Source organism: Zea mays, chromosome 1 (assembly GCF_902167145.1).
Source record: "Zea mays cultivar B73 chromosome 1, Zm-B73-REFERENCE-NAM-5.0, whole genome shotgun sequence".
Lineage (NCBI taxonomy): Eukaryota > Viridiplantae > Streptophyta > Magnoliopsida > Poales > Poaceae > Zea > Zea mays.
In genome coordinates this window covers 43,961,162-43,974,290 of record NC_050096.1, presented here as the reverse complement: position 1 = coordinate 43,974,290, position 13,129 = coordinate 43,961,162, and the positions used below count along the sequence as shown (strand labels likewise).

Genomic DNA, 13,129 nt, shown 5'->3' with positions numbered 1-13,129 from the left:
CACGCATAGTCCAGCCGGAGGAGGTGGCGATGGATATGAGTGATAATGATGTAAAACACTTGTTGCAACCTTTCATGTGAAAGACTATCCGTCGAACAATGTTCATTTTGGATTTTGGACAACTATGTTGATGTAAACACTTGTTGCAACCATTTGGAACTATGTCGTTATGTTAAATTTGTGAATGTGAATACTTATGTGACTATATTTGTGAATGTGTATACTTATGTGAGTATATTTGTGATTGTGAATGTGTATATGTGTATGAAATTTGTTTTGTATTTGCAAATGTCAGATTTTTTAAATTTCAGAATTTTGTGCAATTTCTGAAATATGTTATGTCCAACGGCCTAGCTTACGTCCGACGGTTTGAAGCCGTCGGACATAACATATATCTTATGTCCGACGGCTTACGCTAGGCCGTCGGACATAACGGCAGTGGGCCCACATGTGACGGTTAAAACGGTTGCCACGCCTTACCTCCGACGGTCCGATGGGGCCGTCGGAGATAGCTTATGTCCGACGGCCGCCGTCGGACATAACGCTATTTCCGACGTCTTATCCTCGACGGCTTAAAACCGTCGGAGATAGGTTAATGCCGTCGGATATAACCTATCTCCGACGGTCGAAAGCTTATGTCCGACGGCTTTAGCTGTCGGAAATTCTTCCGTTTACTGTAGTGTAATATATATATATATATATATATATATATATATATATATATATATATATATATATATATATTATATATGATTAAAGTTTAAATTGTTTACCTTAAAGTACAAGATAAAAATTTATTTTGGGCATAGGAATTAGGAAGTACCTCATTCTACTGACGTTTTGGTACGATCAAGTCTCTAACATCTAGCAAATCTAAATAAAAAAAAGATTATACCAACGCTCGAAGTTTTCAACGCTATATATTATTGTCCACGGCAAAATGATAGCGCGGGTTAGTTAAGGACGATGGACAGATCACGATGTCGGATATGCAAAATACTAGTCCAAAATGGAGAACAAAAAATAACGACATGTGGAGTAGTAGTGGACTGGAGATCAGTTTTGACCCAACCAACAATAGCAGCTGTACACTATGCCATATTTGTCAGAATTTCCACATTACAGACAAGTGAGAGCACGCTAAAAAAACCCGTAAACATGTCATTCTAGTTGAAAAGTTTTGGGACGTACGTTCGGTTTTTCTTTGTTGCTTCCATTGGTAATTTTGAGCTGACTTGTAAAGACCATGCGTGACTTGACGTGCGTTAGACAATGGGATCCCAAGGCGACCCCAAGTCCATATAGAACAAAGGAGTTGTTTTGAATAATCAGTAACGTTTGTACTCCTTTTTTTAACCATGATCAGTGCTGAGCTTCTCATTTTAAAAGAATCAGTCATATTCAATAGTAGATATCTGTCTGTCTTTTTTCAGACAATAGAAAACATTCCAGCTCAAATCTTTCCGTCTCTTGAGAGGTCTAAATGACAAAATACAATAGATGATCTATTTGTGAAGAGTTCGTCTCTATACACGACTTTTCATACATATTCTCTTTTAACTATATTTATAATATGACCAATTTTAAAGATATTCAATTATATATGCAGTTTTTTAGTTGCCTCTTATTATACTTGAAAACTGATTTAGTGCCTCAGGATTAGGGGTAAAAAAGTTTCGATTATTCGTCATGGATCTAAAATAACAAAACTATAAACAGCGAAAAGAGATTCTGACTAGCTAGATAGGCCCGGGTTCTTGCACAGAGCATCTTCAACGGGAGTCTTAAGTGAGGTTCTATTTTGAAATATAAGATCTCAACAATAAAAACCTGCTCCAAAAGAGATCTTATTTCATAAAAAATCATTAAACAATTATAGGACCCGGTGTTTTAGGTCCTAAATATAGGACCCCATATGCTAGTGCCCTATACTCATTTGCATTGGTATACTAATATAATCTTTTATTTTCTAAATAACATGATTTATTTTTTAATAACATGATATAAGACTTAATTGTTGGAGCTGTAAATATTTTTATGGTCCTATACATTTTAAATCACGTTTTATTTTAATTTTTAGCACTCAAATATAGGATTTCTTGTGGAGAGCCTAACGTCTGCAGCCCCAGCTCGCTCGCGCGACGACGACGAGCATGGCGCGCCTGCCTTTGAACCAGCGGTTCTTTCCCTCCGCTTATCCTTTTTTTTTCCAAACTTAATTAGTTGTTCAAAACGATCTGATATGATGTTTTTGGAAGAGACCGGAAAATGGATGGCGAACAGTCGCTGTCTCGTGCCGAACGGGCCTACGCTAGCTCTGACCGGCGCGTCAGGTAGTTTGCAATGTAGCGGGCGGCCAAGTCCGTGTCGGTCAACTGCATCTCCAGACGCTAGTGGGAAAAGTCACGCTCTCGAAGCAGACCTTTGACATGCATCAGATAAGAGTTCTGGATTCGCTTGCGACTATGCATGATGCCATGTACTACTACCCATGCATCATCGGCAGGCACATGCGCGCGCATTCATCGTCTCTCCAGCAAAACTGGAGGCCGCTCACATGCATGCATATGATCGCCAAGAAGATCATGCCAGGATCAGAGGATGAGCTCGATCGGTTCTGACTGAACGATGTGTGGTGATCGATCATCATGCATCATCTAAACACAACCTTTATTACCTTCTGCCTAAATAAATTTGGGCTGCTGATCGAGCTAATAGATAGTCCAGGATGACGACCAGTCGTCGTACAAGCTTGTGACTGGGCTGAAAGCTTTTTGAGATTATGTATTCCAACATTGAAGTTGCATATACGCAAGGACGGTATGGATACACCAAGAGAGAGCACAGTCCTAGCACGCCTTTGAGTTTGAGGTGTATTCCATTAGTGTTGCCTACCGTGCAGGTCATGCTCCCTTTGATTTCCATGGCCACTCTGTCTGACTTGCATACTACGTACGTACCCATCAGTCTCGTTTATGGACGATATCGCCACAGATGGCTGGAATATATACATGCTCGTGTTTTGCATGCATACATTAGACCTCCGTAGATGATTGATACTTTTTTTTCCTATCGCTAGGAAATTAATTAGGTATTTTCATGCATGTTTGATTTAATTCAGAAATACTATAGTAGAATTGCGACAATATATGTGCACGGCGGGTTAAATAATACTGCTCACAGGCATAACGGATACATACATTAAAAACATGCTTATTCTAATAAGAACTCCACTGAATTAACAAATTCAGAAACAAGATAGCACCTTGCGAAGGGACCCGTGTGTTCAAAATTACTAGTGGCCATTATTCACACTACTAGTTAACATCATTGTGTTGCTCAAAGTAATGGACTCGCAGTCGGTCAGGCAGATATCGAGGAAGAAAGGCGACAACACTATAAATTGGTGAGTCACGACAACGCTTCTTAAAAACCTGATCGCTTACACATTGAAACAGACGTCGCAGATGCTCATGACGGTTCTGGAGGCCTTCTCTCCTAGTACTTCCTGTGCATAGACAATCGAGAAAGGAAAGTCCATGAAGCCACTCAGCTTCACTAGAAGCATCATCTAATGTTGTGAGTTCTACTTGTATAGTTGACCTTATTAAGATGGTTTGCTCGCGAGACTTTCATGAAACAATGTCACCTCCAAGTGAGAACATATACACACTTATGGTGTACATCTCATCAGCATCAAATATATATTTTGTATCATAATAACCCTGTGTACACTCGGTTATCCTGCATAGTATATACCATATCTCGTAGTACCTTTTAGATAGAGCATTACTCTATCAAGAAAATGTCAATGATCATCTCCTAGATTTGACATAAATTGACTTAGCTTGCTCCCAACAAACAAGATATAAACCCTTGTAGCACTAGCTAGATACATATTAGAACCAATTATTTGGGAATATCTCAATTAATCTATTGTTGTTCTTTATTTTTTTCCTTAAGAGCACACTAGGATTGCAGAAGCGGATTGGTAGTCACTAAATCTAAAGTGACTCAAAACGTTTTCCACAAAATAGGATTGCAGAAGTGTAATCTTTCCATTACCTTCTTTAAGTAACTTGATATTAATAATATCATAAACTTTTAACAAATCTTTTATTTCAAAATTATTGGATAAAAAGTTTTTCACTTCCTTGATCACATCAAAACTAGTTTCAAAGATCAGTATGTCATCAACATACAAACACAAGATCACACCTTCATCCATATCATACAGATAGTACACATATTTGCTAGTTTCATTCACAGTAAAGCCAACAAATGTTAAAGTTCTATCAAACCACTAATTTCATTTATTAGGTGCTTGTTTCAGGCTATACAAGCACTTTAATAATTTACACACCATACCTATTTGATCGTTTGCTATGAACACATCTTATTGATCTATATATATCTCCTCCTCTAATTGTTTATTAAAGAAAGTTGTCTTAATGTCTATTTGATGAATTGTGATCAGTAGAGCATCAGGCGAATAAGCATCAAGATAATCCTTGTCTTCTATATGTTGAAACTCTTAGCTACAAGCCTTGCCTTGTACTTTTCTATAGTACCATTAGGTCTAAGCTTTTCCTTGAACATCCATGTGCATTCTATATGTTTACACCCATAGGGACATTCAACGACTTTGTAAGTTCCACTAGACATAATTGAATTCATATTACTCCATATTACTTCCCTCCAAAAATCAACATCTAGAGAGGAATATGCCTTTTCAATAGCTCTTGCTATGTCATCCACAACGTACATAATGTACTCATCATCAAAAGGCTCAATAGTCCTTTGTCTCTTACTCTTTTAGGTTACTACAAAGTCATTTCTTCTCAAGAATTTGCACATGGGATTCTTCAATACTTTATATCAAAATAAAATGCCCAAGGGTATAAGTTGTAGATGCATTTTTAATAGGAACCCCAAGTCTATTAGCTCACTACTAGATGTTCTAGGTGCATTTTTAATAGGAATTTAGTTTTAAAAAGTATAACATCTTTAGACTCCATAATAATACCAACATGCATGTCAGATACTCTAGGCTTTATTATTAAGAACATATATCCAAAGCTGCAAAAGCATAACCAAAGAACATACAAACAATAGTTTTAGGTCCAAGCTTACTATGCTTGTATTTAATAGCACATTCATCTTGTCCAAGCAACCCCAAGTGACGGAACCCCTCTTCTCCAGTAGTGACCGTTTGGCAGCGATGACACATGCATGTGATATATCCTTAACCTCTCTTAATTTTTCAATATACTAGAACATGGGGCGCCCTTACGGGCGCTCTAATGGATGCTTCCTCCAAACTTTGAAAACAAATAATTTTTTTAGACTCGATGACTGAAAAATGCAACACAATAATGGATGCTTCCTCGTAACTTTGAAAACAAACATTTTTTTAGACTCGATGACTGAAAAATGCAACACAAACAAAAGCATAGTCGATAGAGAACCAGGCTTGACATTTATCTCAGAGGAAGATACGCTAGTATCTATTTGTTCATCTTAAAAATTTGCTCTGCACATCAGCATTGTTACACTGTCCAAGGTATGTTAGGATTTGTTAACTATGCTCAATGATTGAGGTGCCTCACTATTATTATATGCAGGGTCACAGGTCAAAAGTGAAAGTTCTATCCAGCAGTAGTAGTTGCCAATCACTGAGTATATCTATGGTGCAATGAATGCGCTCTCTAACAATCTGAAAAGTGTAACACCATAAAAGCCATCAACTAAAAATAATAAATTTAGTTATTATGGTAATTAAGATAATAATTTTGTTTTAAGTGTTTAATTATTTATTTGCATTTTAATCATTTTTCTTTGTATGCGCATGATTGAGTATCGGATGTTTTGTAGTAATTCTTTTTAAAAAGAAATCCTAGTAATTAATATAATAATTAAGTAGTATAATAATTATTAGTCTAAAAACAAGTATTTTATTTATAAATAATTTTGGCGAATTTTTATGAATTTTTTAGCTATCTAAAAATGTATTTCAAAATAAAAAAAAACAAAAAAACCAAACCCTAATCTAAAACCGGCCCACCAGGGCCCAACTACCACTAACCCTAGCCGCGCGCTGCTCTCTCCCAGCTGAAGCCAGCCGCCGCCGCCGCCTGTGCTTCCTTCTCCCTCCCTAACTCTCTCTCTCTCCTCTCATCTCTCTCCTATCTCTCTCCCCCCTCTCACCTCTCTCTCTAGCGCGCAGGCGAGCCCCGCACCCCGCGCAGCAGCCCCTGCCCCGCGGCCGAGCCGCGCTGCCGCACGCGCCCAGCGCACACCGACGCCGACGTGCCGCCGAGCCAGGCCGACGCGCCCAGGCCGACCGCGCGACACGAGGCCCCCGAAACCGTGGCTCCCCATGATCATGGCGGAAGGCCAAGGCGCTCAGCCTCGAGGCAGGGGCGCTCCTTCATCTCGTGGTCCTTGACGACGTGGATCTTGAAGGGGATCTGGGCGTGGATCAGCGGTTGCGCGAGGTCCTACGCCTTAGTGAGGTGAAGGCGTCGTAGTTCTCCTCCCGCTTCTTTTGCAGCTCCTCCCGAGGTGAAGGCGGCGTCCTCGGCAGCGTCGTCCTCGTCAGCGACGGAGACCGGGATGGAGCCCCAGTCGACACCGTAGAGGACGGAGGTGGGGCGCACGTGGAGCAGCACGACGGCGTCCCCGGGGCAGAGGTAGTTCTGCACGGCCCACTTGACTGCGAAGGCGTACTCGTCGGAGAGATCAACGGCGATGGCGATGCGACGGTGCGGGGAGGCCGGGTTGCTCCCGGCAAGCGAGGAGAAGAAGAAGAAGCGCGGGGAAGAGGGCTGGATCGTGGCCGCCTGCGCCGCAACCGAGAGCCGCACCGGCGCCGGGGCTGCAGGGACGTCGGCGCCGGCGCCGTTGGAGGGGTTGGTCGCCATGGGGTGGGTGAGTGGGTGGGAGGTGAGTCGTTGGAGGAACACAGATCCAAGAGCGGCGGACGCGGCTGGAGCGTTCTACTGGATTGAATAGGCGTTTCGGGTCCGCCCATGCACACGCGTCGTGACCCTAGCGCTGCACGCCGCGTGAAACGCGGAGGGAGCCCCAAACCCCAGCGCCTTTTAACTAGAAGTAATGTATACGTAGTCCATCTATTTAAACTAAACCAATAAATAGTTAAAATCCTATACAAGATTAAAACTTAAATAAACTGTAATATTTAATATAAGTTTAAAATTTATTTAATTAAGTTAAATAAAATATAGACCAACCCCATGTTAAATCTAGTGATGTACAAACCGATCGCCCAAGTGGCGGACGCAAGGGGTGGGCAATGGGGGCCACGACCCCACCTTAATTTTTTTATAAACTCTTATACATAGACTTAGATATATAATAAAATAAATAAACTTTTATATAGACATAGATATATAATAAATAAATAAATTTTTATATAGTAGGTTGGACTAAATTTAATAAAAACTAGACTTTGATCTAATTTTTTTCTCGATGCTTCACTACTCAGCCCACTCCACACCCGAGTCGTGGTGCTCGTCGTCACGTCGGGATCCTGCACGCAGTACAATTACTTTGCCTTCTAATCCGCACCGGTGGATGGGTAGACTATTAGTGGGATTCTACCTTGGCATCACAGCACCACCCGCCCTCGCTATCTCACAAGGGTCCCGTCGCGCCGTCGCAACGCGACAATGACTGTCGCTTGCTGCCACCGCCTTTCGCCTCGTCGTTGCCATCTACCGTCGTATCGTCGCCTGCCCTCGCTATCCCACGCCTATTGTCGCCAGTGGCAGGCACAGGGGTGTTTCATGGGTATTCATTGAATACCTAAGTTTTTGGTGATCTATACTAATTTGTTAATAGTGTATTACACAAAATAGCGTTAGAACACTAATTTCTTTAATCTTTTGAATTTTTGAATACCCAATCTCAAATGCTTGGCCCGCTTCTGATTGTCGCCTCACCGTCGTCATTTTGCGGTGGAGTCGCTGACTCTCCACACCGACGTGCTAATACGCCCGCTTCGCCCTAACTTCCAGTCCCCGCTAGTCCACCCTTTTGTTTTCTCTAACTCTCCTTTAGGGTGGCCAAAATGAAGTTTCGGTATTCATGCTATTTTAGAACACTACTCATATTATCACTTAATCTCCATGTTATTATTATGGAACTATTTTTATCAAATAGTATAGTATATTGATTTGTCCCCTACGTTATCGGCCTCACCTGAAATTTTGTCTTGCGTCCGCCACTGGACCACCCGACCTGGTTTGGGCAGGTCGAGCCTATCAGACCCGCGGGTTTGGTTTCCTGAATGGGTCTAATACGTTACGGGTTTATATGGGCCGTGCCGGTCTGAACAGACCTAAAAAGCGGTTTAATAAAAAAAATAAACGGGCCGCCGGCCGCCACGCAGCGTCCAACAAAAATAAGGTCTTTGTTTCCGACCAGCATTTCTACGGACATGGCCTTCGGGTCACCTCGGCTGGAAATACGCCATTGTGGAAGAATTACATACATACAAGCGACCAAAACATTTCGAAATCAGCCCTGCGTACGTATGTTGGTTTGTTAATAAACTAGCACACATGTACGATCGAAAAAAAAATACGGATTGTTGGTCGGACTAGTTCCAAGCAGCAGTAGGAGGCATGAGTGACATGCAAGGTAGTGATTAAGTATAGCAGATGCACGTCTAACCATCCCTCCACGAGTTGATCAAGACCTGCCAAACTCGGCCAAGCACAGCACGGACGTACTACTAGTAAACCGTAACTGAATTGATGTGACCTGATCGTCAGCATTGTGTGCGCTCTGCGTCGTCCATCGGTCTGCAATATAATCCACCAAGCAAAGGAAATAATAGCCTCTCTCACTCGTGGAATAGAATACATAGGAGAGGAGAGAATAGAGATGCAGGGGGAAATCTGCTAGACACGTCTCGATCGATCTCCCTATATATACTAGCACCAGATTTTACTTTTGATTTACCACCCCTGCTGATCTCGTACGTACAACTAGCTAGCAGGCTCTACTACTCCATAGCCAACACTAGCTGCAGCAGCACTGCTGCTCCGGCCTCCGGTCATGGACGACTACGGCAACGCGAGCGCGGGCACGGCGGCGCCGCAGCCGCAGCAATATTACTGCCGCTCCGTGTCGCCGCCGTCCAGGGTGTCGTCGTCGTGCTCGCCGCCACCGCCTCCTCCTCCTCCCGCTGTCCTGCAGGTGGTGGGCAACGTGCCGCCGCCGACCGTCGTCCTGAGCCCGTGCGCGGCGTGCAAGATCCTCCGCCGCCGCTGCGCCGACGGCTGCGTGCTGGCTCCCTACTTCCCGCCGACCGAGCCCGCCAAGTTCACCACGGCGCACCGCGTCTTCGGCGCCAGCAACATCATCAAGCTCCTCCAGGTGTGTACGTGTGGGGACACAGGCAGGTCTGGAAGCGTCCCCGCGCGCGCGGCAACAATGCTAGCTGTGCTGACATGCGTATGTATGTATATATATAAACGCTGCAGGATCTGCCGGAGAGCTCGCGCGCGGACGCGGTGAGCAGCATGGTGTACGAGGCGGAGGCGCGGCTGCGGGACCCAGTGTACGGGTGCGCGGGGGCGGTGTGCCGGCTGCAGAAGCAGGCCAACGAGCTCAAGGTGCAGCTGGCGCGCGCGCAGGCCGACCTGCTCAACGCGCAGGCCAAGCACGCCAACCTGCTCGCCCTCTTCTGCGTCGAGATGGCCAATCGCCGCGGCAACCAGCAGCACCCGTCGCCGCTGACGACGATGATGGACGGCGGCGGCGGCGGCGGATTCGGCGCGGCGGCGTACTACCAGCAGACGACGTTGTACGACTCGGACCTGGACTCGGCGACGACGTGGCCGGATCACGAAGCCCAGCTCTGGACCTAGCTCATGCTTCTATCGATCTCGACTACTACAAGTACTTTTTGTTGCATAAACAAATACTAGCTAGTACGTAGCACATGCATGTGCGTTCTGCAACGGCAACGTTTGCATCTTGTCGGATGCTGCTGCAAGAACGCTGTGCAGCCGGCCGTAATTACGAAGTATACCCCCGTCAATATACGATTAGTTGCTCTTGATGAATGAATGCATCTTGTCTTACTCCGTGTTACTGTCACGTAACGAACAGATTGGACTGATGACGACGATGCTGACCAAAAATATCTGTTACGATCATACAGTAGCATATAGTACAAACAAGCAAGTACACATAGGTTGAGCATTCGGTTTATTAGGTTAATTGCTCGGTTTATATAGATTTGTGAAATTTCGTGTTTAAAAAATGAGAACCGAAATTTTTAAAATAATTTTAGGAATCGAACCCAAATAGACTCACAATTTCGGTTCGGTCTATTCGATCCACCGAATAGACCCAAATAGTATTCACTTCAAAAATAGACCCAAATAGTAGAGAGACTAGTATTTTTTATTAAAATATATACAATTAATAATTAATTGGAAGTACTATTATTACAACAAGTGACTATAAAAAATAGCATACAGAGATATATATTATCGTTAAGATGATATCATTATTTTTAGCTAATAAGTTCATAAATCATATATAATAATATCATCACATATTAAGAGCTTTTTTATATTCTGAGTTATTCGGTCTATTCGGGTTTTAAAGGTAAGGAACCGAACCTAAACCCATACCCCGAAATATAGCGCATATAAGAAATGAATCAAACCCGAAAACTCAAATAGACCGACAATTCGATCTATTCGAGTTTGGTTCGGATTCAGATTCGGTTTTCGGTTTTAAAATACCCATCCCTAATTACACAACTGATAAGTATCCCCAGTTCCCCACGGCCGGTGTTAGCATGGTCTGACTTTGCTACGTACTATCTACTGCTAGCATGTTTGCGTGTGCTACTGCTATTGCTACCCGAACTGATTTTAGGCAATTGCCGGACGTACGGCTCAAATGGATCTCGAACGAACGGCGGTCATGCATGTGCGGATATGCGAGCCAGCTCCATTATTCATGACTTGAGAACACCGTCTACTTGAGATGCGCTACAACAAGGCGTCTCATGTTTGGAATTTAGGTAACTTTATATATTTAATTCAATCTAAAAATAAAATAAAATAGTATATATCTGACTCACGAACTTTGCAAACATATACATGAAAAAATATACTCCCCAATACCAATTTATAATCCGTTTGATTTTTTATCAAGTTTGACCCGTTGGATTTATTTATTTTTTTACGAAAAATTGAAAAATTCAAAGTCACATCTAAAGTATATTATATGCTAAAAGATATGAAAGTAAAAATTAATAACAATTTTGAATTTTTTTGAATGGGACAAGCTAGTAAAACTTGGTGTAAAAAAGTCATACGAATTATAAATTAGAACGGAGGGAGTATTGTTTTTTACGAAAAATTGAAAAATTCAAAGTCATATTTAAGGTATATTATATGCTAAATGATATGAAAGTAAAAATTAATAATAATTTTTATTTTTTTTGAATGAGACAAGCCAGTAAAACTTGGTGTAAAAAAGTCATACGAATTATAAATTAGAACGGAGGGAATATTGATCATAGCAGAAAACATACTAAATCGATCCATACCTCAAATTGACAGTTTTATACGAAATAAGCTTTGCCTAGGCACTTTACTCGTATTAGGTTGTCAAAAGCATCCTATGTCAAATTTCATGATCTTTTATAAGTATTTAGAGATCATGCAAATCTCATGGATTATGATTAGCATTTAAACCAATATTTATGTGTTCCTTAAAATATGCCAAGTAGGATAATATCTTTGCTTCAATAAACCAATCAGAGCATATTATGGTAAAAACTATCTTCAAAGACGTGCCTCTAATATGGGCCTTGAATATAACGGTCTTACCTATAGTCTACCAATAACTTATTTCACCATCCTACATTATGGCATCCATGGTCATATAGAACTTACCACTATGATAGACTTCATGTGGGTCTTAAGACCATCTCACTCAATACACTATCTATCATATTACATGATAACCACTTAGTAAATTGATCCACTATATTTTAGATGTATGGACATAAACTAACACTATCACTTCATAATCACGATTTTTGATAGATTTTAATCACATATTTATAAGGTTCGTGGGCTTCATGTTATCCTTTAAACTATTCATCTTGATTATCACAGTCTGTTTATCACAATTCATAGAAATAATCGGTATATGTTTTTTAAATATTGAAAAATCTAGAAGTTCATGAAGCCACTCAACCTCAATAGAAGGTTATCTAATGTTGTGAGTTATACTTCCATAGTTAACCTTATTAAGATGGTCTGCTCGCAAGACATCTATGAAACAATGCACCTCCAAGTGAGAACACATGTCCACATGCAACATACATCTCATCAACATTGAATACATAGTTTGCATCATAATAACCCTCGTGTACCCTATACCTAGTATAGTAAATACCATAGCCCATAGTACCTTTCAGATAGCACATTACTCTCTTAAGACCATACCATTGATCATCTCTAGAGTTTGATACAAAGCATCTTAGTGAAAGTTCCAAGTGTGGTTTTGGTAATTTAGACAACTAGTCAAGTAACCTATATTGTAAGTATTGTGAATGAGATAGGTTAAGTCCATATCCAAGGTTGAACACGATTGAAAACCATAAAAGGTATGGTGATAGCCACAAAGAATGATCAAGTGCTTAACATGTAAAAAAGGAAGGAGAAAAAGGCAAAATACAAGGGTTGAAGGCAAATGTATTACTACGACATTTTATTTTCACCAATCAAGATGCAATATAGTTTGTGATCAAATTTAGGATATGTAGTCATACTATAAAGAGAGGAACTCAAATTTCAAAGATGGTTACTTAAGTGCCACTAGGTGAATTGATTCCAGACAAACACACGCCCACACATATGCATTAAACATAGTCAAGTCATGAAACTCAATCTTAGACACAATTGTATAGGAGCTAACTCATGTATATAAGTGAAAGGGAAATAGGCTTACACTTTTTCCTAAATGATTTTGGTGGTTGAATTGTCCAACACAAATAATTGGACTAACTAGTTTGCTCTAGATTATAAGTTCTACAGGTGCCAAAGGTTCAACACAAACCAATAAA

The 13,129-nt window shown here is 41.4% G+C and overlaps 1 protein-coding gene and 1 pseudogene across 1 annotated transcript; one reads left to right on the top strand and one right to left on the bottom strand.

Moving 5' to 3' along the window:
• Window positions 1–3,442: 3,442 nt before the first annotated feature.
• Window positions 3,443–6,957, bottom strand: LOC109940968 (universal stress protein PHOS32-like; annotated as a pseudogene).
• Window positions 6,958–8,796: 1,839 nt separating this feature from the next.
• LOC100280810 (uncharacterized) lies at window positions 8,797–10,118 on the top strand. The gene is made up of 2 exons (XM_034059576.1): window positions 8,797–9,405; window positions 9,513–10,118. Exons 1-2 carry the CDS (start codon window positions 9,085–9,087, stop codon window positions 9,897–9,899), a joined length of 708 nt encoding a protein of 235 aa, XP_033915467.1. The 5' UTR covers window positions 8,797–9,084; the 3' UTR covers window positions 9,900–10,118.
• Window positions 10,119–13,129: the final 3,011 nt, after the last annotated feature.